At 55.4% G+C, this 23,769-nt stretch overlaps 1 protein-coding gene across 2 annotated transcripts in view; it reads right to left on the minus strand.

The window, feature by feature from the left end:
- Positions 1 to 4,213: 4,213 nt before the first annotated feature.
- Radil (Rap associating with DIL domain) overlaps positions 4,214 to 23,769 on the minus strand; it is a 56,120-nt gene continuing 36,564 nt past the window's right edge. The window contains exons 6-15 of one of the 2 annotated variants that reach the window (XM_026407214.1): positions 17,535 to 17,695; positions 14,457 to 14,569; positions 13,517 to 13,754; positions 12,667 to 12,839; positions 8,650 to 8,800; positions 7,385 to 7,575; positions 6,676 to 7,027; positions 5,306 to 5,445; positions 4,788 to 4,927; positions 4,214 to 4,527 (exon numbers count right to left, since the gene is read on the minus strand). In XM_026407214.1, the coding sequence (XP_026262999.1) occupies positions 4,422 to 4,527; positions 4,788 to 4,927; positions 5,306 to 5,445; positions 6,676 to 7,027; positions 7,385 to 7,575; positions 8,650 to 8,800; positions 12,667 to 12,839; positions 13,517 to 13,754; positions 14,457 to 14,569; positions 17,535 to 17,695 (1,765 nt within the window). In that variant the 3' untranslated portion in view covers positions 4,214 to 4,421. The remainder of the gene's footprint in view (positions 4,528 to 4,787; positions 4,928 to 5,305; positions 5,446 to 6,675; positions 7,028 to 7,384; positions 7,576 to 8,649; positions 8,801 to 12,666; positions 12,840 to 13,516; positions 13,755 to 14,456; positions 14,570 to 17,534; positions 17,696 to 23,769) is intronic. The other variant, XM_026407215.2, reaches the window with a different exon arrangement.

The following is a 23,769-nucleotide window of genomic DNA, read 5'->3' on the forward strand; positions in this document are numbered from 1 at the left end:
TGAAATAACGCAAGAATTTTCACAGGCGAAATGATTGGTGTAACTAACCTAATCGGTGAATTGACCCACTTATATGGGTTAACGGGGTGGTAACTGTAGGCAAGTAGGGGGCTGGAGGAGGTGGGCCACTGGGGGTGTGCCTTTGGGGTTTCTGTTTTGTCCCTGGGGAGAATAATGCTGCCCCTCGATTTCTCTCTCTGCTTCCTGTTTGCCGTGTTCTGAGCTGCTTTCCTATCATGCCCCTCTGCCATAATGTTTTGTTCTGCTTCATCTGGGGCACAGAATTGTGGAGTAAGCCCACCATGGACTGAACCTCTGAAAGTGAGTCAAAATCAACTTTTCCTCCTCTGTGTTGTTCTTGTCAGGTCTTTTTGGTCACAGTGATGAAAAATCTGACAAAAACATCTATGAATTTGTTTATTGTCAGCCTAGGGAAAAAATGGTATTTAATTTCCAAGATGTCAAGGAAGGATGGTCCTTGACTCTTTGGCTCATTCATATATCCTAACTGATTTTCTACCTGTTTGATTTACCAATTACTGAGATTTATGCTTAGGCCTCCCTTTATGATAGAGGATTCATCCATGTTTCCCTCTGATTTTTGCTTTATGTATTCTGAAAAAATGTTATTAGGTGCATCCAAGTTTAGAGTTGTTTCAACTTCCTGGAGAACTGAATGTTAATTACTTTATCCATCTGATATATCTCTGTCCATCGTTTTAGCTTTAATTTTTATACATTCTTTTGTTTTATGTTTATTATAAATATTACATAGATAGATTATGTTTATCTAGTTTGATGATCTTTTGACTTTTAACCAGTCTCAGTCCATTTGCATTTGCTGTGATTACTAATAATTTTGGATAAATTTCTACTATCTTATTTAAAAGTAAGTACCTTATTTTGTCCCCCCCCCCCCCCCCCGCTCCCTTTCCACCTTTGGATTTTTGTTCTTCATAGTCCATGTTTCTCCTCTGTTTGTTTGAAAGTTAAATATTCTTTCTATTCTCTCAGTGGCCACCCTTGAAATTTCAATATATATTCTTAACCAAGTCTAAAGTTAACCAGTAACAAACATTAGTATCTCCAAAATAATGAAAGAACTTACACGCAGCTGGTATCCTGAATTTTCCCACTGACTTTTTATTTAAACACCTCCCGAATCAGATGCTACTCTTGTTGCTTTATATAGTGCTTTTATAATTATCTGCCCTGTTTATTTGCCTATCATATATTTTGCCATCTTAGACCTTCCAGCAGACGTGATTTTCATGAAGTACAATTTCTTTGGTGTCTATCAGTACTAATTTCTCTCAATGTTTATCTGAAAATATCTTAAATGTGCCCTTATTTTTGGAAGATTCCTTAGGAGGGTTTATAAATCTATATTAAATAGTTTTTCCTCGTCCCTGGAGAGAGACCACTGTTTGCTGTTTCTCTGTTGTCTGGGGAGAGGCTAGCACTCTGCTGAGGCATTTTTCTGGAGATCTACCCTAACCTCTGGCAGTTGTGAAGATCCTCTGTTTGTCTTTGGGGCTCCGTAGTTTCATTTTAATGTACTTAAGTGTAGTTATCTTTTGCTTTACTCTCTCCAGCATTCATTGATCCTCGTGATTCTAAGGATTTTAGTCTTTTATCAATTCTGGAAAATTGTCAGCCCTTAGCGCTTTAAAAATTGCTTCTCCCTTATGTGCTCTCTCTCCTTCCAGAACTCTAATTGCTGCAAATTTTTTTTGCACCTACTCATTCTGGGTCTCAACCTTCATGTTCACATTTTAGATCTAACTTTGCACACTGTATGATGAAGAATTTTCAACTCTTTCTTCCAGTTCATTATCTTTTTGTCTGTCTCATCGGTTAATCTGAATTTTTAATATCAATGATTCTACTTTTCACTCCTAGGAGATCTATCTAGTTTAAGGCCATTTGAAGAATCTCTTATTCCTTAAATTGTGTTTTGAATTTCCTATTTCATTTCTGCAAGCATATGATGCCTGTTTTATAATCTGTGATTCCAACAACTGAAGTGTCTGTAGATGGTATTTGGTTATTTTTGTAGCCTGTTATTTCTGTTTTGTGATTTTGATTATGAGCTCATTGATCACCTGCTGGCGTCTGAGCAGGCCTGGCTTGAGGATATGTTCATCTGAGAAAATACTCCTAGCTGTTGTTGCCACATGCCTGGGGACGGGGGAGGGTCACTTTCAACTACAGGCTCAGGCTGGGTGTCTCCACACCATCCAGACGTTGTGAGATGATCCTAGCCCTGCACGGTCACTAGCTTGCCATTATATATTTTTGAGAGGGCGTGTTTTTCTGGTTTATATGGAACCAGAAACATCCCCCTACCATTTCTTTGCAGGGTAGGAAGGGTCTGGAGTCAAACCCCCCCAAGTTTAGATCCTGGCTTGTCTCCCTGTGGTAGACTTGATCACTGGTCTCAACTGTCCACTCCTCTGGAGGAGAGTCACATGTGCACACCTTGCTGTGGTGTGTACGTGGCCACTCCTGGACTTGGGGCTTGGCCACAGGACTTGCTGCGGCCCACAGGGCATCCCCAGAGGTGACAGGAGGCAGGAATGTGCTCAGGGGCCCTGCTTGCCCTGTTGCACTTTTGCCACTGATGTGAGAACATGCCCCAGCTCGTGTGTCGGGCGAGGTGGGAGCAGCATGGAGCAGGGGCAGATGCAGAGATGCAGCCGGCTCCTACCAGGCCACGCCTGCAGGCCAGCGCAGGAGACCCGAGTGGGAATAAATGCTTTTGCTCTAAGATGCTCAGCCCTCTGACTTTTCCCCCCCTTTACTGAATTATGGCCACGGCTGACTGATGTGTCTACCCACGGTCTCTCTGGAAAACATCTTCAGGACTAAATGGGCAAATGCTGTAATGACTTGAGGAGCCCCATGTGCAGTCGGCTCTGAGACGTCTGTTAATGGTGTCCTAGGCCTTCTCCCCAGGGCCCAGCCCTTCAGGAACTCTGGAGGAAGCGGAGCCCCCGGCCGCTCCCCAGCTGCAGGTGGCCTTGTTCCTCTACCTCTCAGGCCCCGTAACCAAAGCAGAAGTGTGAAGTGCTGAGCCCCACAGCCCAGCCGCCCAAGCCAGCCGCAGCCTCTCTGAACCTGTGCCCTCACTTCAGTGCTGGGCTCTAAGGATTTCCTGCCTTCTGGGTCCAGCCATTTTTAAAAATGCACTTTTCCCAGCATTTGGGGCACCTGGCCAGGGACCACTGGTTGGAGCTGGGTGGGGTGCTGTGTGGGCAAGCAATGGAACAGTGGCCAAAGGCCTGGGGCAGACGTGTGGCACCACCTCCTGGTGCTCAGCAGGGGGAGGCAGAGAGCTGCTTGAGCCCAGTGCCGAGACCCACCCAGGACACCGCTTCAGAGGGTCAGGTCCTCCAGGGAGGCCTTTCCACGTGAGGGGTGCACTGCAGCTGACGAACTGAGGCCTTGTCCCCAGGGTCTCTCTGTTCCTGTCAAAGATGAGGACCTTGGCCCAGGGCCCAGCGTCCAGCTCCACACACAGGAGGATGTGGAAGCTGTCCGCACCCGGGCCACCCAGCTGCTGAACCTGCTGAACACGCCCAGCGTGGCCCCCTTCACGCTCACACGGTGCAGAAGTGTGCCACCCCCCCCCACCACCGTGACTGGTGAGAAGAAAGCCAGCCTCCAGCCAGGGTGAGGGAACAGTTAGCCAGGTGGACATCAGCTGTAGATTAAGAGCCTGCGGTCACTAGCCTGGCAGCAGAGCCAAGCCACTGGCTTTGGTGATAAGAGAGGAATCAGGGAGGAGCAGGAGGCCTCCTGGGACAGGAGGGTGGCCCAGGTGGCTCAGCCCCTCAGGGGTGTGTCAGGCTCCCTTCCTTTTGGGACATGTCGAGCAAGGTGATTGGAAAGATCAGCCCACACTGATGGGCAGTGTGGCCTCTTCCCAGCTGGACGGGTGCGTGGTCTGTTTCCTGCTGCTCCTGCTTCTGGCGGGAGGGGGCAGGAAGGGTCAGTCTAAATAAATCCACCCACAGTGACCATTCCTGGGCCCAGCGGTGGTTCTGCACACTGGCAGGGAGGCAAGTGGCCCTGGAGAGCCCCCAGCAGCCCCACAGTGCTGCCCACACGGTGATGTTCTGGGAGCCCACAGATGGCAGAGCCCAGCGACACCACTAAGAATATGAAAGATAGTTTATTGCATCTACTTCTGAAACATCAAAGTCTTTAAACATAAAAGCTCTGTAAGAAACACCACAACTTAGTGTCATCTGTCATATAAATAAAATATACACTAAGATGTACAACAGGAACAGGGTGTTCTCAACATGAGGCCACCATGGGAACAACACATGGGTTTAAGAAACACACTCACTGCTGCGGCGCCCGCCGTCACCTGGCAGCCAGTGGACAGCGGGAGGGGGTCCCCCCAGCCCCGCCTAGGGAGGGGGCGAGCGGAAGCGGATCTTTTTGGCTGTGTCCACATCAGACTTGGCCACCAGAAACCTCATCTTCTTGCCCCCGTGTCGGATCAGGTCTACGGCTCTGAAACCAGGGAAGGAGGTCAGGGTGGTGCCCAGGAGCACCAGCGGCCCCAGAGCGGGTGGGACCCAGGGCTTCCGAGCAGCGCAGTTGGACTGAGCCTCCTGCTCCCCTCTGCCCTGCTGTCGCCCAGGTGAGGGGCCTGTGGGGCGAATGTCCTGCACCTTCCCCACCAGGGGTGCCCAAGGGCCAGCCCTGTCTGCAGGCGGCCCCGCTCTGGCTCACCCCACTGTGGGACGGCACGGGCCAGGGGTGGGGAGTACCTCAGGTAGCTGACACCCATCAGGCTGCTGCCATTCACCTCCAGGATGCGGTCTCCCAGGGACAGGCGCCCGTCGGAGGCTGCGGGGCTGCCTGGGAGCAGGGTCTGGATATAGAGTCCTGGGGAGCCCAGGGGTGTGTGCTGGGGAGAAGCAGAGGTCTCGGGGCTCTGCCGCGCCAACACGGTCCCCAGCAAGGGCCCACCGCCCCTCCCTCAGAACCTGCAGGCCCCGCCCTGGAGTCAGCCAGCCTCATTCATGATCGTGTATCCAGTAAGAAAAAGGAGTGGACACCAGTCCTGCTCCCAAAGGGCCAGGAGAGTCCTCAAAGGCCTGAGGAGGGACGCAAGATGACAGCAGGCCTCAGAGAAGCCCCTTGGACAGGCTGAGCCTTCCATGAAGGGGGGTGTCCCCATGCTCCTCCCACCCGACTTGACCACGGCCACATGGCCACACAAGCTGGGACGAGGGGCAGCTGCAGGAGTTGGGGTCAGTCCAGGAAGGACCCAGACCCCACTCACCATCCCATCGATCAGGCCCATCCCCAGGCCTGAGGGGCCCCTCTCCAGCTCCACCATGAACACGTAGCAGAAGTCCTCGGTGCTGGAGCTACGGCTGGAGGGGGCCGCAGGGGGCTCATCCGAGGCAGCTGCTGCATCTCCTGGTGGGAGGAGAGGTGTGAGGGACAAGGGCCCAGGGGCTGGAGGCAGTGCCCAGCTGAGGAATCAGGATGCGGGGACCTCGAGGAGGGCAGACACACCACCGGTGGGAAGTACATGGAGCCCAGGAAAGGCACCATCCAGACACAATGTGAGCTGTAGGCCTGGGTCAGGGTCAGGCCTGTGTGTGGGCCTCACCTCGTCCTAGCCACCAAGTGCCCAAGGACGTGGGCCCTCTCAGGCTGGCCATTTCCTGGAAGCCAGGACCCAGAGGGTTCCAACACGCGGTCATCCAGCAGGCTCTACTGCCCTTCCTTCCTCCTCCTCCCCCGTACCGGTGACTCCATGTCCAATCACCCAGAGGGGACCCACCACTAAGCAGACCCTGCCCCCCACCCCCAGCCAGCTGGTGACCCACCCTGAGACCACAGGCTGGTGTTTTTGGTACCCAGAGGCACTGTACCACTGAGCCACGTCTCCAGCTCTTCTTATTTTTGAGACAGGGTCTCACTAAGTTGCTGAGGCTGGCCTTGAACTTGTGATCCTCCTGCCTCAGCCCCCCAAGTCACTGGGATTATAGGCGTGCACCACCACCACCATGCCGGCCCTGTGCCTTCTCCCTCCAGTAGCGCTCATGCCACCAGGGTCACCCGGGCCAGGGCCTTAGGGCAAAGCCGGGTCTGGTCTGGAGGCTCCCCTGACAGTTCTCTGACCTCAGTCCCCACACACCTGAGCAGTGCCCATCGTAGCCTCTATTGGCGGGAGACCCAGAGCTTGTGGCACCTTCCAAACTCAGCATGAGCACTGAGGACAAAGCACGGTGCTCCTCGCCAGGGCCAGGTGGGGGCTGCTTGGCCAGCAGTGCCCTTTCCAACCAGGCCCAGCTGTGAACTGTGCCCCACAGAACACACCTGCACACCCACACACACAGGTGCAGACAGCAGGGCACACTCCCCTCCTCCTGAAGGCTCCAGCTCAGCCAGCGGAACCCATCACCTGCGTGTCCTCTACCTTGAGCACAGGGCATCCCCACAGGGGAATGTGTCAGCCGGAGAGGCAGCCACAGCTGCCAGTCCTGAGCAGGGGTTGGCTTCCCTGCTCCTTCCTATTTGGCCCACCATGCTGGGTGCTAGCGCTGGGGGACAGGCTCTTAGGGAGGAATGACACAAAGTAACCTGCTGTTAAGGTGCAGAGAAGGGCCTGAGGTAGGCCAAGCATGAGCTGGGCCTCACCTTCTAGAACTGCACCCGGGGGGCCGCCCAGCCCGTTCCTCTGCCCTTCTGGGAGAGCTTTTCCACAGGGGCCGCCTGGTTCTGGCCAGCCAGGGCTTCTGGGCTCCAGGCCGAGTGGGCTGCTGGGAGGCGTGAGCAAGCACGAGGAGTCCGTGTTCAGGGGGCCAGCGGGGGAGCCCCTGTGGCCCGTTCGGCTGGGCTGCCTTGCCAGGGGGCCCTGTGTCCGGGGAGCCCCAGCAACAGGAAGAGAGTGCACAGGGGTAGATTCGAGGGCTCCTCTGCCTGGATCCCTGGGAGCCAAGGGGCAGCCCTGGCCCTCAGGGTGCTCCTCAGGGATGGTATGGTATACACCCTAGGGAGAGAAGGACAAGAGTCAGGCCCTGGGGAGCAGGCAGGCCGGCTTCCAGTGAGGGAGAGGGTCCCAGGGCCCCTGCAGGACGCTGGGCCATGAGGCTGCATGGGGCACAAAGGGTCAGAAAGGACACCTGCTGGCCTGAATCATTTAAAATGGCAGGCCTCCCCACCACCTAGTCGCAGCTCGAGATCATTCAATGGTCCCTGCTAAGTCCCCAGCTGCTTCTAAGCAGACCTGCCTCCATTTCCACCCTAATCATCAAAAGAGGGCTGTCAAGCCCACTGGGGAGGGACCACGGGACCAGGCAGCTCTGAGTGACCGGCCCTCTCCCCAAGCACACCCATGCCCTGGTACCTCAATCCCAGTGGCCTGGGCTGCTCCACCACCAGGACTGGCTGGGCCCCGCAGGCCCCACAGGAAGTGCCGGACGTACAGGAGGTGCTGGTAGACGCTGTCGCGCGGGCACTCGGCCTCTAGGTCCACCTGGAAGCCCTCACTCGGCAGAACGATGGGCGGGGGGTTGTCATAGGACTCCAGGACATCCTCTGCAGCAGCAGAGGAGCGAGGACACTGTGAGTGGCCCTCCCGTCACCTGCCACCCCACCAGCACTGAGGAACTGAATCAGCAGGCTGAGCTCCAAACCACCAAGGACACAGGAGGGTGGGATCTTAAGGTGACCAGCCATGACCTGGCTTTCATTCCTTCAGATGACCACCCATCAGGGTGTTCAGGCTCCTGGACAGAAGACGAAGCCCTTACAGTCTGGGACTCTCTCACCACAGCCCAGAGAGCTGCTCTGGGGCCAGCCTGCCTGAACCCACGCTAGTCCCCTGCCTGGGGCATCGCCAGGTGACTGTGGTCCCCTCAGTCCTATGAAGCTGGATGAGCTCTGCCCAGGGGTCAGGGCCCAGAGGGACCCCACCCCTGCACAGGCTGCAGCATGGGAAGGCCAAGCGCATGCTGGGCTCCGTCCTCCAGTGTGAGCACCTCCTGGGCGCCGGGACCTTACAGTGACGTTGCTGCTGGGCTAGAGGAGTGGAGGGGAGGGGCCCATGGGGGGGGATCACACAGAACCTGGAGTGCGCTCAGAGGTGGCCTCTGCCACCGGTGGCCAGCAGCGGCTCACAGGGTGGGGCTGCAGCCTCCCCCGCCAGGCTTCACCTCAGGCTCACCAGTGGGACGTGGAATTATTTTAAAAATTCATATGCAACTATGTGAGGCTGTAACCACATGGACCTGCCCAGACCCCCACATGTGGATGGGGTGAAAATGTGTGTGTAGCCCACAGATCCTCCAGGCCGAGTGTGTACAGGTGTGCCCATGAGCGGCTCACGTGCTCAGAGCCCTGGACTACCCCGTGGCTTTGAACCCCAGACAGAGGGAGGCCTCTGGCCTGAGTTCGGGCGCAGGCCCAGGAGCTCCTGACCCCCAGCACAGGGGTTCCTGGGTCTCTAGGTGGGGCAGAGTGGCCCAGTGGAGGTGTGGAAGCCCAAGGACCCCCACTCCCACTTCAGATGAGCAGGTACCAGTGGGCTGCTCTGCCACTTTCTGACCTGGGGATGCAGGCAGGTCCTCAGACCCCTGCCCTGACCCCTAGCCCTGCCCAAGGTGTGCTTACCTGACTGGAAGGTGTCGGGGTTGTCCTGGGCGCCTGGCTCCCAGGCACTCATGGGGCCCATGGCTGAGGCCAGCTGGTACTGAGTGAGCAGCCGGTGCAGCTGCACAGGGCTCAGGGCTGGGAATGTCGTTCGGAGGGTGGCCCAACTCATCTGGTGACAAGTAGGGGCACAGAGTCAAAGGCCTCCAGGTGCATGAGGCAGCCCCAAGCACAGCCGCACTCCCGGGAGAATCCCAGTGCAGGGCAGGGCACCCCGGCTGGGCTCCTGGCCTGCATGCTGGTGCCCAGCGTTCTCACTCCCACCAGAGCCATGCAGGACAGGAGTGAGATGGGTGAGGGGACAGCACTATGCTGCCTCACAGGACAGTGGACGCCACACAGAGTCCCCTGTCACCAGTCAGGAATCCCCTCACAGCCACAGGGTGGAGAGAAGAGGCTACTGGGAAACAGGGCGGGGGGTGGGGGGAGAACCAGATTCTACCTGGCACTGTATGAAGAAACACCGTGGGCTAAAGTCACGGCTGAAAGCAGAAACTGTCATTTAGGTGCCCTGAGCCCACCATGAGCACAGGCAGGGGCTCACTTAGACAGAGGAGAACATCGCCTCTGGAGGAGCCCAAGCCGGCCACTCCTCCCCGCAGGGCATGTCTTGTTTTCATTTTGCTCTGGAGGGTTTCAGGTTGGACACCTGGGTGTGGCTCCTTGTGACAATCACGGCTTTCTCTTGTTGCCCCGCGGCATCTGAAGGCAGTGACATGCCACCCTTCACTCACATTCTGCTGTTGATGAACAAGGACTTGGGGCCACTGAGTGGCAGGCAAACAGCCCTGTGCAGGGCCGGGGGGAGGGTGCAAAGTGCAGCTTAAACAGGTCCACTGGGAGGGACTCTGGCTCAGAGCGGGGCATGTGGCCACCCAGGCAGATGCCACCCACAGCCTGTGCCAACAGCAGCACAGCAGGGACCCATGCGGTTCCACTGCTGCCCCCTCAAAAGACTTGTCTTCAGCAGCCTCCATTACAACCAGGCCCGTGTGTCTGCGGATCAGGACACAAGGGCTTTAAACTGAGTTCCTTGGATGGTTGATGGAGCTGCTCATCTTTCATGTGGAATTTTTCTTCCCCACTTTGCAGTTTTTCAAATTGAGGTTGTGCTGGTGTTTTCAAAATGAGGTATGATTATCAAAATGAGATCTTTTCAAGTTCCTGGAAGAATTGGGGTCATAATGGTCTTTACTTTCTTCTGTGAAGTTTAAAATAGTTCAACAATAAAACCATCTGGATCTTCTTTGTGGGGGGTTCAACAGATTCAACTTCTTCAATACACAGGACTACTCATTTTCATTTCCTCTTGTATTAGTTTTAGTAAGTATTCATTTTCCTGTCCATTTCATCTAATTTGTCAAATCTGTCAACATAAAGCTATAATATCCTACTACTGATTCATAATTCATAATGTGTTCCTTTTCATTTTTGATACTCGCAGTTTTTTTCTCCCTTTTATTAAATGTTTCAAAGAACCAGCTCTTGGCTTCATCTCTTTTCTCTACATGCTTGTCTGCCAACTCACTTTTTTTTTTTGCCCTTACCCGTCATTTCTTCCCTTCTACTCTTTTTGAGTTTGATTTGCTTTCTTTGTCTTGCTTCATGGTCATTCATTCTCGGCTGTCCTTGTTTTCAACTGTATTTATTTATGGCTATGACTTTTCCTCTTAGCACTGCTTTAGTGCTAGGATTTTGCCAGTTTGTATCTTTATACTTGCCCACCTTGATGCAGCCAGAGGGAGCCACGGGTAAGGTTCAGTCCACCTCTACACGATCCTCACACCAGGGTTTCAAAGGCAAGTTGGGTGTTTACACTCTAAGGGTCCTGAGTCTTTGTCTCAGCTTTGTGAGACTGCTGCAGATTCCATTCTGCTTTTCAGACCTCTGTGTTTAGTTTAAAACCCCTTCCCACCCTGGAGCTCCAGATCTTTGGCAAGCATCTCCAGGGGACAGCTCCCTGGGTCTCTCATTTTTGTGTCTAGCCTAAGTGATGACCAAAGCCATATAAGTGTCTTTTTCCCCAGAAATGTCCCCTGCCTGGAGAGAGTCTGGGTTCTCAGCCTCCCACATATCCTGCTCCCAAGATACCAAATGCCCCTGGGGGAAAGCAGAAGGCACAACTTCTCTTTTGTCCCTCTGGGCAGATCTGTGTCTCTTCTAACCTTTAGTAACTCTCCCTCCTTTAAAACAGAGGACTTCTGATCCATCTGCTGTGCAAGTTGCTCTCAAAAGAAGTGGCAGGCTCACTCCAAGCTACTACATTCAAGTCTTTTCCAAATGTCTGCTGAGGGACAGGGTATGGCTAAGTGCTTGCTTGCATGTTTGTCATGCACGAGGCCCCAGCTTCCATCCCTGTCTTTCACATGGTTCTATTGTGTCAGAATCTTTACATCAATTTCCAGAGACATCTTTCTTTCAACTCCTGAGCCTTTTGGTGGCCTAGATAAGCCGATTGCTTCCCCAGGGCCAGCTTTCTTAGACCTGCCAAGGCAGCTGCCATCTACCTGTCTGCCATCTGCTTTCCAGCTTCCAAAATGGTATTGCTTTCATCTCTTCTACCATTTTCTTTTTCTGAGGTATGCCACTCAAATCACTGCTTTATTTTATTGAGTGATATTTTGAAAGGAAGCAAGTTATGGTTTCCATCTGTTGTATATTCCAAGACACCCACATTTTCTATAGTGATTAAATGCTTCATTTTTATAATGAGAAATAACTTTTAAAGAACGACACTGTGGACTGTATGTAAGATACACAGTTCCTGACACGCAGCAGGGTTACGGTACTCGTTTGAAGGACTAAGTGATACCTGGATCCAGATTTGAAGCTCAGTTCCACTGAGCGCTCACTGTGCAACCTCAACTCTGCCATCCATAAGACAGGAACCACAACTTCACCAACTCAGAGGGTGGCACTGAAGACCAACTGAGACGATACGGGCAAGGCCTGGACCCTCAGCAGTAGCCCCATCATCATGAACACCACCACTGGCAGGACAGGCCCGGCATGCTGTGCTGGGTGGTGGGCTGCTCTTCTGGACGAGCTGGCCACTCACTCCAGACTCTACTCGGAGTTTTGCCTGGAGATGGGCAGAGTAGCCACAAGACCATTCAGCTCAGAATCTACCTTCCTCAACAGCACGGAGAGCAAACCCCGCCTGGGCCGCCCTGTGGACGGCCATCATCCTGCAGTTCACCGAGTTTTCCCAGTAGGAAGGAAACCCTGGACTGGGTTTCCATTAGTTACCTGTGCTGAATATTTTCCAGGGAAGGTGGCGAGGGAGGAGGGCAGGGTGGATATTACACAAAATGACCATGAATGTAATCGCACAGGTCCGTGGCTCAGGAGTCCAGCACAGGTCTCACTGGCAAAAATCAAGGTGCCAGCAGCGGTGTGCCTGTGAGGGTCCAGCCCCTGGCCTGCCTGCACCTCTGTCAGAATTCCACTTCTCGCAGCTCTAGGGCTGAGGCTGTGTTTCTGTGCTGGCCATCAGCTGGGGTCCAGCTTCCAGAGGCCCTCAAACGCCCCACTCCTGGCCGCTCCATCTTCAGAGCTGGCCACGGCAGAATGAGTCCTTCTTTCCCCTTCCATCCACCTCATCCACCTCTCCACCCAACGCTGCAGACCTGTCTGGTTAGAGGGGACCCACCAGGATAACCCAGGGTCATCTCCTCATCTCATTAAGGTCCTTGATCTTAGTCACATCTGTGAAGCCCCCCTTTGCCATGTGGAGTGATAATCACAGGACCCCAGAACTGGGAACAGACACCCATTGGGACCAATGCCCTGCCCACTGCAGGTGGGGACAGCTGAGGAGAAACTTTGTGAGTTCTCTATGGAAGATTTGAGTTTTCTGGGTCTGGAAACCAGGTCCCCACCACCCCTGACCCAGTGTGTCAGCCAGTGACCCCAGATAAATACATGGGACCCACTCCTCCCCACACTGCTGCTCTCCCCACTGGGATTCCCTCCTACCTGGATGAGCTGAGCGCTGGGAGTGGCCAGCAGGTGGAGGGTGCAGGAGAGCTTCCGGAAGAAGCGCTCCGCAGCTGCCCCAAGGCCGGCGCTCCTACACCACTCCAGGAGCTGCTGCAGGCGGGCGCAGGCCTGCACACCTCGGGGCCAGTGGAAGCAACTCAGGGAGGGTCCTGGGGAGGGGGAGAGGGTGATGCCCAGGCCACTCAGCACAGGGCCTGCTCTCCCTCTTCAGCTTAAGGACAAATGTGAGACCCTGACTCAGTTTCCAATGCAAACTGACCTGCTTCCCAGGCCCTGTCTGGGCAGGGGTGGGCGGGGTGAGAGGTAAAGGAGGCAGAGCAACAGGGCAGAGGGGTGTGACAGCCACTGACTGCAGAGTGCAGGTGTGGACTGGGACCCTCTCCCTCCACCCAGTGCAGCCCCGTCTGTGCTGGTGACACAGGTGCTGCAGCCTGCTCCTGCTTGGCTCTCTCATGCCACAGCAGTGCCCCTGGCTGGAAGTGACCTGAACCTCAAGCTCCTGCAGCTGGAGGAGGCACATCAGCTCCCCAAGGCAGTGTCGAAGGTCAGAGCCTCTGCAGCTGGCTTCTGCCCACCAGGTGGTTCTGGGCAGTGTGTGCCCTCCCAGTGACCAGGAAGGGCCCCGGAAGGCCTGTCAACGCTGATGGGACCAGGGCTCCTGCAAGGCCCACTCCGGGCCATGATTCTACACCCCTAGGCCTCAGCCAGCCTCCCACCCACCCCCTTGGGAACCCCCCCCGGGGGTCCCGCACTGTGGCTGAGGGTCACTCGGGTTGTGCCCGTTTGCTGCGGGAACGTGGGCTGGAGGCCCCTTGGCCACACTCACCCTTGTCCAGGAGCTGGTTGAGGAGCAGCGTGCCAGAGAAGAAGAGGAGGTAGGAGAACATCTGGGAGGCCACCTCAGGGTGCACCTGGAGCTGCCGCAGGAGGTCCAGGGTGGCCTGGTACACACTCACGACGCGCCGCAGCTCCTCGGGCAGCGTGGGGGCTGAGCGCCAGCTCTCTCGGCGCTCCGTCTGGAAAGGGGGGCATTCCAGGAGGCCCGGGAGGCAGACGTACAGGCACTGGGTGGTGACAGAGAACCAACAATCACTTCCAGAGGTGCCGGGGCCCCCTGGAAGGCCCCATCCAACAAACGCCACCTGGGCCTCATCAGGTCCACCTGCCGAGCAGGCAGCATTAGGGCCTGGCAGGAGCTCCTCTGGGACTGCTGGGCACAGAGTCACATACAGCAGGCTCAGTGGGGGCTGGCCACGGTGGTCATATGGCACATGCTCCTGTCAAACCCACGATGGCCCGCAGAGGCACACAGAGGTGGCACTGGTGGGATGAGCTCCAGCAAAAGGAGCTGGAAACACCTGTGAATTCAGAGGGAAGAGTGGCCCCTCCTGGGAAAGCTGCTCACCCTGCCCTCAAAACAGCCCACCTGGCTCAGGGCCAGGGCGCTGGCAGCAGTACTGCGGGCACCAGCCAGGGTCAGAGTGGCACAGTGTGGCATCCCAGGTGCCCCATGCTGGACCTCTCAGGCCTTATCACTGATGCCCCCAAACATTGCCAGGCAGGGGTGTGTTTCAACAGAGGGGAGGGGACGCCAGGTGATGCCAGGTGTCCTTGGAGAGCAAGAGGTGACTAGGGGACGAGGGGTGCACCCAGGGCCTGGCGGGACAGAAGCCACCTCATCCCTGCTGAGGCTGAGCTCATCACGGCCCATTCCCCAGTGCCCCAAAGACGCCCTAGGAGAGCCCCCCTGGGCGCTGCCCGGGCACCTTGGAGAGGTAGTAGACGCACTGCTGGAAAGCGTACAGCACCACCTCCTCCAGCGCCGCCATCGCCTCCTCGCTGGCCGTCAGCGTGCAGGAGAAGAGCGACTCCTTGGAGCCTGTGTGGAGACAGCCCTGTCACCCAGGCGCAGGCTGTAGCAGACCCCGACCCTGGCTCCCAGGACGCCTCTCCCGGGAACACAGGGTGAGGAACCCACTCAGCAGCCCTTGGAGAGACCCTCACTCCATGAAGTCAGAATGCTCAAGAAGAGAGAAGCTGCCACTCAGCACCAGGGGCTGCCGGCCCAACTGCTGGCCACACCAGACAGCCCGAGATGCAGGCTGGGAGGGGACAGGACCAGAGCAGAGGGACAGAGCCAGGACCTCCCACTGCACAGGCCAGCCTTGGGCAGGCCTGTCTGGGATCCAGAGTCACTGCACTCGTCAGTGCAGGACAGGACAGAGCTGGCGGGAAGAGGGATGGGCAGGCTCTGTGGGACGAAGCCAGGAGTGGACCAACACAGGGGACATGGGGTCTAAGACCCTGCCACAAAGACACTTGTGTCCACTAAGCCTCTGCGAGAAGAAGAGGCCCCTGCAAGCACCTAAGGAACCCGGCCCCCGCTGCCACAGGTACAGGGGCCTGGCCACCTTCAGAAAGCCCAGGCCGTGGGGATCCTACAAGGGTATGAAGAACATGTGCCATGTCAGACAGGCAATGAGGCCTCCTGGGCAAGAGCTTTGGACAAAAAATCAGGAATGATGAAACTAATCCTGCCAGCTCTCAGGACAAGACCTCCAGGCCTTCAGGATTCTCCCCACAGCCACTTCCTGAAGGTCGGCAGGGACCCCTGGCCTCTGCCCTCTCCATCACTCTCCGGTTGCTCTGAGTCTCCCTGGGTCTCGGCACCTGCCATGCTCACCCAGACCCCAGCCACGAGGCTTCTGCGTCATGCGCAGGACGGGACACAGGATCACTGCCCCCGTGCCCATCACCAGAAAGAGACGCTCAGGCCCCACCAAACACAAGTCCTCCCGAGACCCGCAGTGCGATCGCAGACCCTGGAACCAGGGCAACGCCTTCCAGGAGAAGCAGCCAGGGACAGTCCCTGTGAGACCTCCACATTGCCCAATAGCACTGAGCACAGCCTGATGGCACCACAAGGGAAGGGCATCAAGAGGGCACTTGTAGGTCAGGAAGGTGGGCTGTCGGGTCCTGAGCCCTGACCACAGGGATCTCCTGCCCACAGCTCCCAGCCCAACCCCAGCACATGCCCCACACGGAGCAGCAAGCCCCGGAACAGCAGCTCTTTACCACAGACCCGCCTGCTTCAGCAGCAAGACACGGGGAAAAGATGAGAACAAATCTGGAGTGGAGTGTAGGGGCAGGGACAGCCAGATTGCAGACACTGGGTTCCAGGAGCACCAGCCACCCGTGGAGCCTGGGCAGGCAGGCGGCTGGAGACCTGGGCCCCTGCAGTCATTCACACCACACCCAAGGCCTGCCAGCAGGGAGACCATGCCCCTCCCCAGGAGGGAGTCTAGCTGCTTTCACAGTCACCTGAGGGGGAAAGGGTCAGGGTCACAGTCTGGAACACCCATGGGACTTGGGAGGATCCATGTCAAGGGCCAACATTTCCCTCCATGTAGCCACAGGCTCCAAGGCCCCAGGAGTCCACAGAGGGTCCCACCTCCCCTGTCCCATAAAGCAGAGGAGGAGAAAATCCCCTCTGGCTCTGTCCTGTCCAGGTGCAGGGTATGCTCTCCCCCAACAATCAGTCTGTCACCAAAGCCCTGCCAGGACAGACAGGCCTGGCCCCACCCCCACCCTGCAGGCCCAGGGTTCCCAGGCACATGGTCCCAGCTGGTCTCCGCAGCCTGCGCCCCTCCCTGACCCAAGACTGGACCAGGCCCCCCGAAGCAGAGCAGGAGCCTGTCTTGATGACTGGACACTTCAAGGTCACTATGCAGATACTCCTGTCCCTCACCCTGACCATGGAGAGCCCCTCCTCTCAGGAAATCTACCCCTAAGGCACCAGGAGCCACCGCAGGATACCAGCTTGTCTAGGACCCACTCTGGCCTTGACTTCACAGGGCTCTTCCTGCGGAGTCCACGACAGCGTCCAGGGTGACACAAGTGTCTGAAGACCAAGGCCGCATGGTCCATCTGCAGGCCTCCCTTGCCAAGTACCTGGCCTCCACGTCCCTTCCAGCTCAGAGAGGCCCGAGGGCGGCTCCCAGTGTGCCTCCTGCTGCGGCCTGGACCCTCAGAGGCAGGGCCCACTAGGGACCCACCATACCTGAGACGGGCCTCTCAGACGTGAAGGACAGCAGCTTTGTTGCTGTCACCGTACAGCAAAGCTGTGTGAGATAACCCCTGGGCCACCCCCACAAGGCTCTAGACCCACGTCCCCTTGGTACCTGGTCCCACTGCAGGACAGTCCTGTCCTCCTCCCTGGCTGCTTCCAGGGAGGCCACCTCCCAGGCCACCTCCAGCCCCCGCCCCCCAGCCCTCAGCAGACATGCACCAGCTGAAACCCTGTGGGCCTGCAGTGCCACCTCCTCTGCAGAGTCCTCCCAGACCACCCGGCCAGAGTCCCCGTCCACTATTTTCAGAACACTTCTTACTGTATTTCATAAACCCTAAAAGGCACATTAAAATCCCCACATTTAAACCTCTGAGATTGACACAAGCCATGAGTTTGCAACTATAGGTGGCAACACCCGTCCCTCCTGAAGTAAGGGTGCACCTCTGATCCTTGCACGTGACCCATGGTGCATCTGCCTCTCCCCTACCAGGTGACCTGTGCGTCCCGGCCTCCCCATGAGCCAGACAGAGCAGGGCCGCGCCAAGATGCCTCCATTCGACAGGCCACGGGACGGTGGGGCCAATGGTGTCACGCACTGTGCATCCAGAGGTTTCAGGTTGACCAGACCACAGGCGCTGGGCCCAGAGGCAGTCCCCACACGCCAGCTGGAGTTCAGGAAACTCTGACGTGACTCCACTCTGTTCCTGCAGCCAACTGTGCCCCAGGACCACACCCTGCCTGTGAGGGCCGTGTGGCCGCGGGGCCCCCAGCTCACCTGTGATGTCCAGCTCCTCCTCCATGCTCTGCACGTACAGCGGGCATTTCTGCTGCATGAAGTACAGGAGCTCGATGGAGTTAGCCATCCAGAAGAGAATATGCTGCAGGTCCGGAAGCAGGTCGGCCATGGTGAAGCTGGCCCAGGAGATGGGCTCCTGGCTGCCAAGACAGAAAGACCGAGAGTTATGCTGGCCCACGGCCCTGGGCTGAGTCTGCTGCTCTGTCACATGGGACATTTGTTCTCATGGGACCCTGACCAAAACAACTACTTTTGTCAACCTAGTAGTGTTAGGCAGAGAGGCTTGGAACTATGCGTGAACCCACAAGATGGCAGAGGCCCCCAGATACCTAGTGGGACGGACAGCCAGTTGTCACCGTCACTGGTAAAGACCTCTAGTAAATAACCTGTTTCTGTCTCTTCTCTTTTGAAATAAGATAATAAAGTAGCTGTGAATGCTGAGAGCATGGGGGGGGCTACATGCATAGGGAGGGGGTGAGGCCCATGGTTTCTAGAACAAGGAGCGTGAGCCTGGGTGTGTTATTTAAGAGTAAGAAATAGGAGCTTCACACAACACTGAACAAGGTTGTCACCCGAGGAGACAAACAATAATAGAAGTTCAGGAGATGCACTAATATTAGCTAAATTCTACTTTACTCAAGAAGGAAGTCAGGAGAAGACTGTGAAGTCAATGAAGCAAGGGGCCATGATCAAAGCCTGTTCTCTGGAGATCTGGAGGTAATCGTCAGAAAACCCCAGAGCAGACAATTAACCAGGTCACCTCAGACCTCCAGGAGGAGCAAGCAGGTGGCCAGGTTTCCATCATGAACCCTCCTGCAGTTTGGTGCTTTGTCCACATGGGGCACTACTACTACGGGTAATTCAAGCAGAAGCTACCTCACCAGCATGGCCAGGTGCCAGCACCAAGAAGCAGTTCAGACCCCTCCTGAGGCCATCCTGAGTGGGAAATGAGCATCTTCCCTCCAAGACCTGCGGCCTCTCGGCTCAGAGGTCCCCCCCTTTTTAAAAAAATACTTCTTTAGTTGTCAATGGGCCTTTATTTATTTATACGCAGTACTGAGAATCAAACCCAGAGCCTCACATGCTAGGCAAGCGCTCTGCCACTGAGCCACTGCCCCAGCCCTCAGGACTCCCTCTTTAGGGGATGGTGGCAATGTTAGGGTTGCCTGCCTCCCTCGGTGGCAGTCTCTAAGGCCACCCAACCATCTCTCCATCTCCTGGGCACTGGCCCCAGTATGTATGTCAACCGCCCTGTGTGACTTGAAGCTCCCTTTTGTCGCTGTGCTGGGTGATTCCTTAGTTTAAGATGCCAGCACATCTTACCCATCTCGTCAACACACCAGCCCAGCAGTAAGCCCTGAAGGCTGTGTGGGCCGCCTGGCGTCCCCGCAGCTCAGGACAACATGGACACCCACCAGCTTCGGCAATCCCATCTTGTGGGCACGGTGGACGTCAGCTAGCTGTGCACCCCTGGAGCTGCGACTAGACAGGGGGTCCACCTGCAGACCGCCCGCCCCCATATCTGGCTCGGCCTGGCCTGGGGTGAAGACAGACCCCTGCTGCCTGATACCCAGCTAGGCTGGGACCCCATACCACCTTGTCCCCCTCACAGGGAACTCTAAATCACAAGCCAGGTGCCAGCTGCTCAGGTGCCAGCTGCTCAGCCGCCACAGGGCATCTGCGAGCAGTCTCTGCCCAGGACCTGGAGGGGCTCTTGGACCCCACCTGCGCCTGGAGGGCATCAGGATGAAGGCCATCAGAGGGGCCCAAGGGCAGCACCTGGTGTTGGTGTCTGCTCTCAGTCCAGGGTCCTGGAGGACTCGGCAGTGTCCTCGGAGGGAGCTGCTGAGAGCACGCAGGGCTGGGCTCCGAGAGGTCGCAGCAGGGCCAGGTTTGTTTTTCTCCTCCATCCACGAGTCTCCCCAGGGCCTGAAGTCCCCCTTGCTCTCTCTGATGTAATTCACTTTTGTCCACAAACAAGGCTGACATCTCTCGGTCCTACTCCTGGGTGGGGACCAGACCGGCTTGGGCGGCTCCTCCTCACTGCTGCCTTGGAGCAGGGCCAACCCCTGCTCCCACCCGTTCTCCACAGCCACCCGAGTCCATGTGCACACAGCACTGTCATTTAGAAAGGGTCAATTTGCTTTTACTATTTACTGTCCTTCTTAATTTCACCCTAAGAAACCACCCTCCAGCCACTGCCACCTGGAGCTTCAGTATCAAGCCCCAGCAAGGTCAGCACGGCGCTCCCCAGCTGCCAGCTAAGCCCTGCACCGGGGCTCCCTCTGAGTTGGGCACACGGAGACCTTCCTGCACAGCCTATGTGGACGAGGGGCAAGTTCAAGCCTCCTGGCAAAGAAAGACGCCCCACAGGCCAAGAGCAGGTCCCTCTGGAACTCAGCGAGGAGCGCGAGGGCCCGCATGGCTGAGCAAGGCCAAGGTGAGGCCTACAGAAGGGCATGTGGAGGGTCCACCACTGGCACTGGGACCCGCAGGAGGCAGGCAAGGCATCCCGAGCTGCAATGGGAAGGCGGACAGCAAATGTGTTGGCAAAACCTGGACCTGCTCAGCCCGTCCACCAGGAGAAGAAGGCACGCAGGTGGTGCACCACCTGAGTAACAGCGCACCGCCAAGAGCAGCTCAAGTCACATCTACTGACCTGGCGCCTGTGAGAGAGAGCCAATCACTACACAGCTCATCCTGCGCAGCTCACCGGGTGGACAGGAGGGGTGGGGGAAATGACCTTGTCACACGCAGCAGCTGCCTTGGGCCTGGGGAGGGATCCGGGAGGCAGCGGGTGCTGGACTTCCTGTTATGGCAGCTGAGCCTGGCCTGATTTCAGGAGAGAGCATGTTCCTGTCATGTTTGTGCAACAGTGAAACAAATTCCGCTGGAGGACCATATGGGGACAGGACGGCCAGGCCACAGAGCCACAGAAGGCTGGACTGCAGTGAGGTGGATGGGCATGGCACCAAGGGATGACCAGGGCAAGGACTGGCAAGGTGACAGTCTGGCAGAGCCACCACTGACAGAATGAGAAGAGGTGACAAAGGCAGGCAGAATGGACAGGGGTGTTCGGGGCGGGGCATGGATGGAGGGAGCAGGCAGAGGACAGAGCAAGAAGATGGACCAGGCAGAGCTGAGGAGGGACCAAGAGGGACCAGGTGAGGAAGGTCCTGCAGAGGCCCATGGACCCCAGGACAGCAGGTGGAGCAGGACGGGGGCCACGCACCCAGCAGCCCATGGAACACTGTGGGGAGAAGCAGAAGCCTCCCGGGTCCTCAGACTCTGGATGTGGTGGCAGTGTTACCAGGTGGGGGACAGAGAATGCCAGGCTGGGAGGCTCAGGGAAAAAGGCAGACAGAAAATAGAGGCAGCAATGCCACCAGAGGCCCAGAGTCAAGGACAACAGGGAGAGAAAAGCAGGGCAGCCATGGAGGTGGCAGAAAGGCTGAAGGAGCTGCCCCCTCCCAGGTGTGGAGGCCGAATCCAGAGGACAGCAGAGGCCGTCCCTCCCTCCAATGGCAAAATTTGAGCCTACGTGAGGCTGTTTGGTCTCAGGAACCCTTCGTGCAGCAGCCCTGAGCACAACGCTGTCCAGCTAAGGACCTCTGGGACACCAGCATCTGACCCCGACTCTCTAAACCCCAAACATTCTGAATCCCAAACACATCTGGCCCCAAAGATTAGGGATGAAGGACTGTAGGCCTGAGGATGACACATGGCGATCATCTATTAAACGTGAGCGCTGGCACTCTAGCACATAAACCCTGGGGCACCATTAGGAACGAGGAGTCTCCCTGAGCCCCGTGGAGGCAGGAGGGTGACGTGTGTGGAGGTGCAGGAGAAGAAAGCCTCAAAGGGGTCTTCAGCCCTTGAACTTCAAGTCAGAGTCCAAGTTCTGAACACAGAAGCACACAACCAAGTTCTGCAGACAGCCTGCGGGGCCCTGGCAGCCAGGGCTCTGAACGCAGGCAAGGGCAGAGTGGAGATGAGTCCAGAAGAACTGGAGCTGCACCCCACAAAGCCCAGGGCTCTGCATGGGTCCACAAGGCCTCTGCTTGTTCAGTGTGTGGGGAGAGGGGACAGAATCCACAGGAACACCCTCAGCCTACACCACAGAGAGGGGCACACAGCCATCGGGGGGCGTGAGCAATCCAGAAACAACAGCAATAGGCCCGAGCTGCAGGACCAAGTCCCGGGACAGCAGGGGACCTCCACATGCAGTGCACACCGGTCACCACAGAAAACTACACTGACTTCAGTGGGAACGGGCCAAGGGAAGGGAGAATCGCCCCAAATACACCACCCAAAGACGAGGCGTGAGGTCATGCAGCAATCATATCTCAAGGGACTAAACAAATCAAAGAAAGACTGTAAACCATGATTGAACAGGCATAGAAAAAGAGAAGAAGGACTGAGAGGCCAGGAGCAATCGCTGAGAATGCACCAGGAGCAGGCAAGACAGGAAGGAGCGGTGGAGAGCTGCGGGACACAGGGACTTGCAGGGCAGATACGGTGGCGGGAGTCCCTGGGAAAAGCAGGGCCAGGCAGAGCTGCCAGACCAAGAACAGCCGTGTGTTTCCCAGAACCCCAACCAGGAGAAACACAAACAGAATGAGCCCAGAAATATCGGGTGTAAAACTGACCACCTGAAGAGAATCTCAAAAGGCAAAAGAGAAAACTAATCACAAAAGAACGAAATTAGACAAATACACGACTTCTCAACAAGACAGGGTGCTAAGAGATGATGGAACCACATCTTCCAGGGCTGAAGGGAGAGACCTGACCTCCTCCCTAAGAGGCAAGCAGATGGAGACATTTCCTGACACCACGTCCAAGGGCTGGCCACCACAGAGCTGCACTCAGGATGACTTCAGTCCCAAGGGAACGTTCCGGAATGAGGGAGCGGCACAAGAAGTCACGATAAGGAGAAAAACACTGGTAAGCAAAAGCACGTGGATAAATCAAGATAAACACAGATTATAAATACAAATAAAAACAAAGAATGTCATGGGGAACGACAGGGTTGAGAGCAAAGAGAAACTCAAATAATCCAAGTGATAAACTGAGAGCCAGAGGTGGGACGGGATGGGAGCCAGAGCATTCTAAGACCTAATCTGTTCCGCAAAGAGAGATATCAATATTTTCAGAATAACTCTGAAACCAAGAAAGGAGTTTCTAAAATCTAATGGGATAAGGAAGTATAAAAAAGAAAGACAATAGGCACGGTAAACAAAAACCACAGTGAACTTGGTAAAAATATCTCCAGTAAGTGTAATAAATGTAAATGGGTTAAACTTGCACACTAAGAAAGAAGAACAGACTGTGTAAACCATTACGTTCAGAAGTAAAAAGACAGAAAGATTCCAAGGAAGAAATGAAAAAACTTACCAAGACAACAGAAACACACGAAAAGTGACACTGTATTAACATCATAGAAAAAGGCAGTAAGAATTTTTAGGAAAAAAGAGGGACATGACTTTGAAAGTAACCGTTTCAAAGAATGCCATTGAAGCTGTAAGCCCCTCACTGCGAAGCACCAACAAAAATAAAACAAAGCCAATAATTTTTTAAAAGAAACTTACAAATTCACAAGAACAAGGAGAAATGCTAACTTATTCATCTCAAAATCACAGTTTAAGCTGGCAAAAAAAGTTAGTGTGCAATCAAATTAAGTAGACGAATGTGAGCTCATAGACATGCTGAACATTAGACAAAAAATACTCTTCAAAGCACAGATAGAATGCTTGCAAAATTGATCACAAACTAGCCAACAAAGGATTCTTAACAAAATGAAAAATAAGAAGAAAAGTCTTACAAACCACATTTTCTTATCATATTGTAACAAAATGAAAAATAGAAGCACAGAAAAGCTTAAGTATATAGAAATTCGAAAAACATTCAAAATAATTCATGAATTCAAGAAAAATTAAATACTAATTATGCAGGAATAGGGAACTAAAGCATGGCTCTACGTGAGAAAACCTGGCAGTGCAGACCCCCACGTTAACAGACGAGAAAGAAGGGGGGGTCCCAGCTGCAGGCCGGGGTCCCGTGAAATCCAAAGGCCGTTCACATTAAAAAGAACAACAGGCTCGCAGCGAGCACGGCAAAGCATGGGCCATGATAACCCAGGTGTGGGTTCGTGGTGCCTGGCAGCATATCCTTCACTGTTCTCTATTTTGGAAGTGGTTCATTTTTTTTAAAAGGA

The sequence above is a fragment of the Urocitellus parryii genome, chromosome 9 (assembly GCF_045843805.1).
Source record: "Urocitellus parryii isolate mUroPar1 chromosome 9, mUroPar1.hap1, whole genome shotgun sequence".
Lineage (NCBI taxonomy): Eukaryota > Metazoa > Chordata > Mammalia > Rodentia > Sciuridae > Urocitellus > Urocitellus parryii.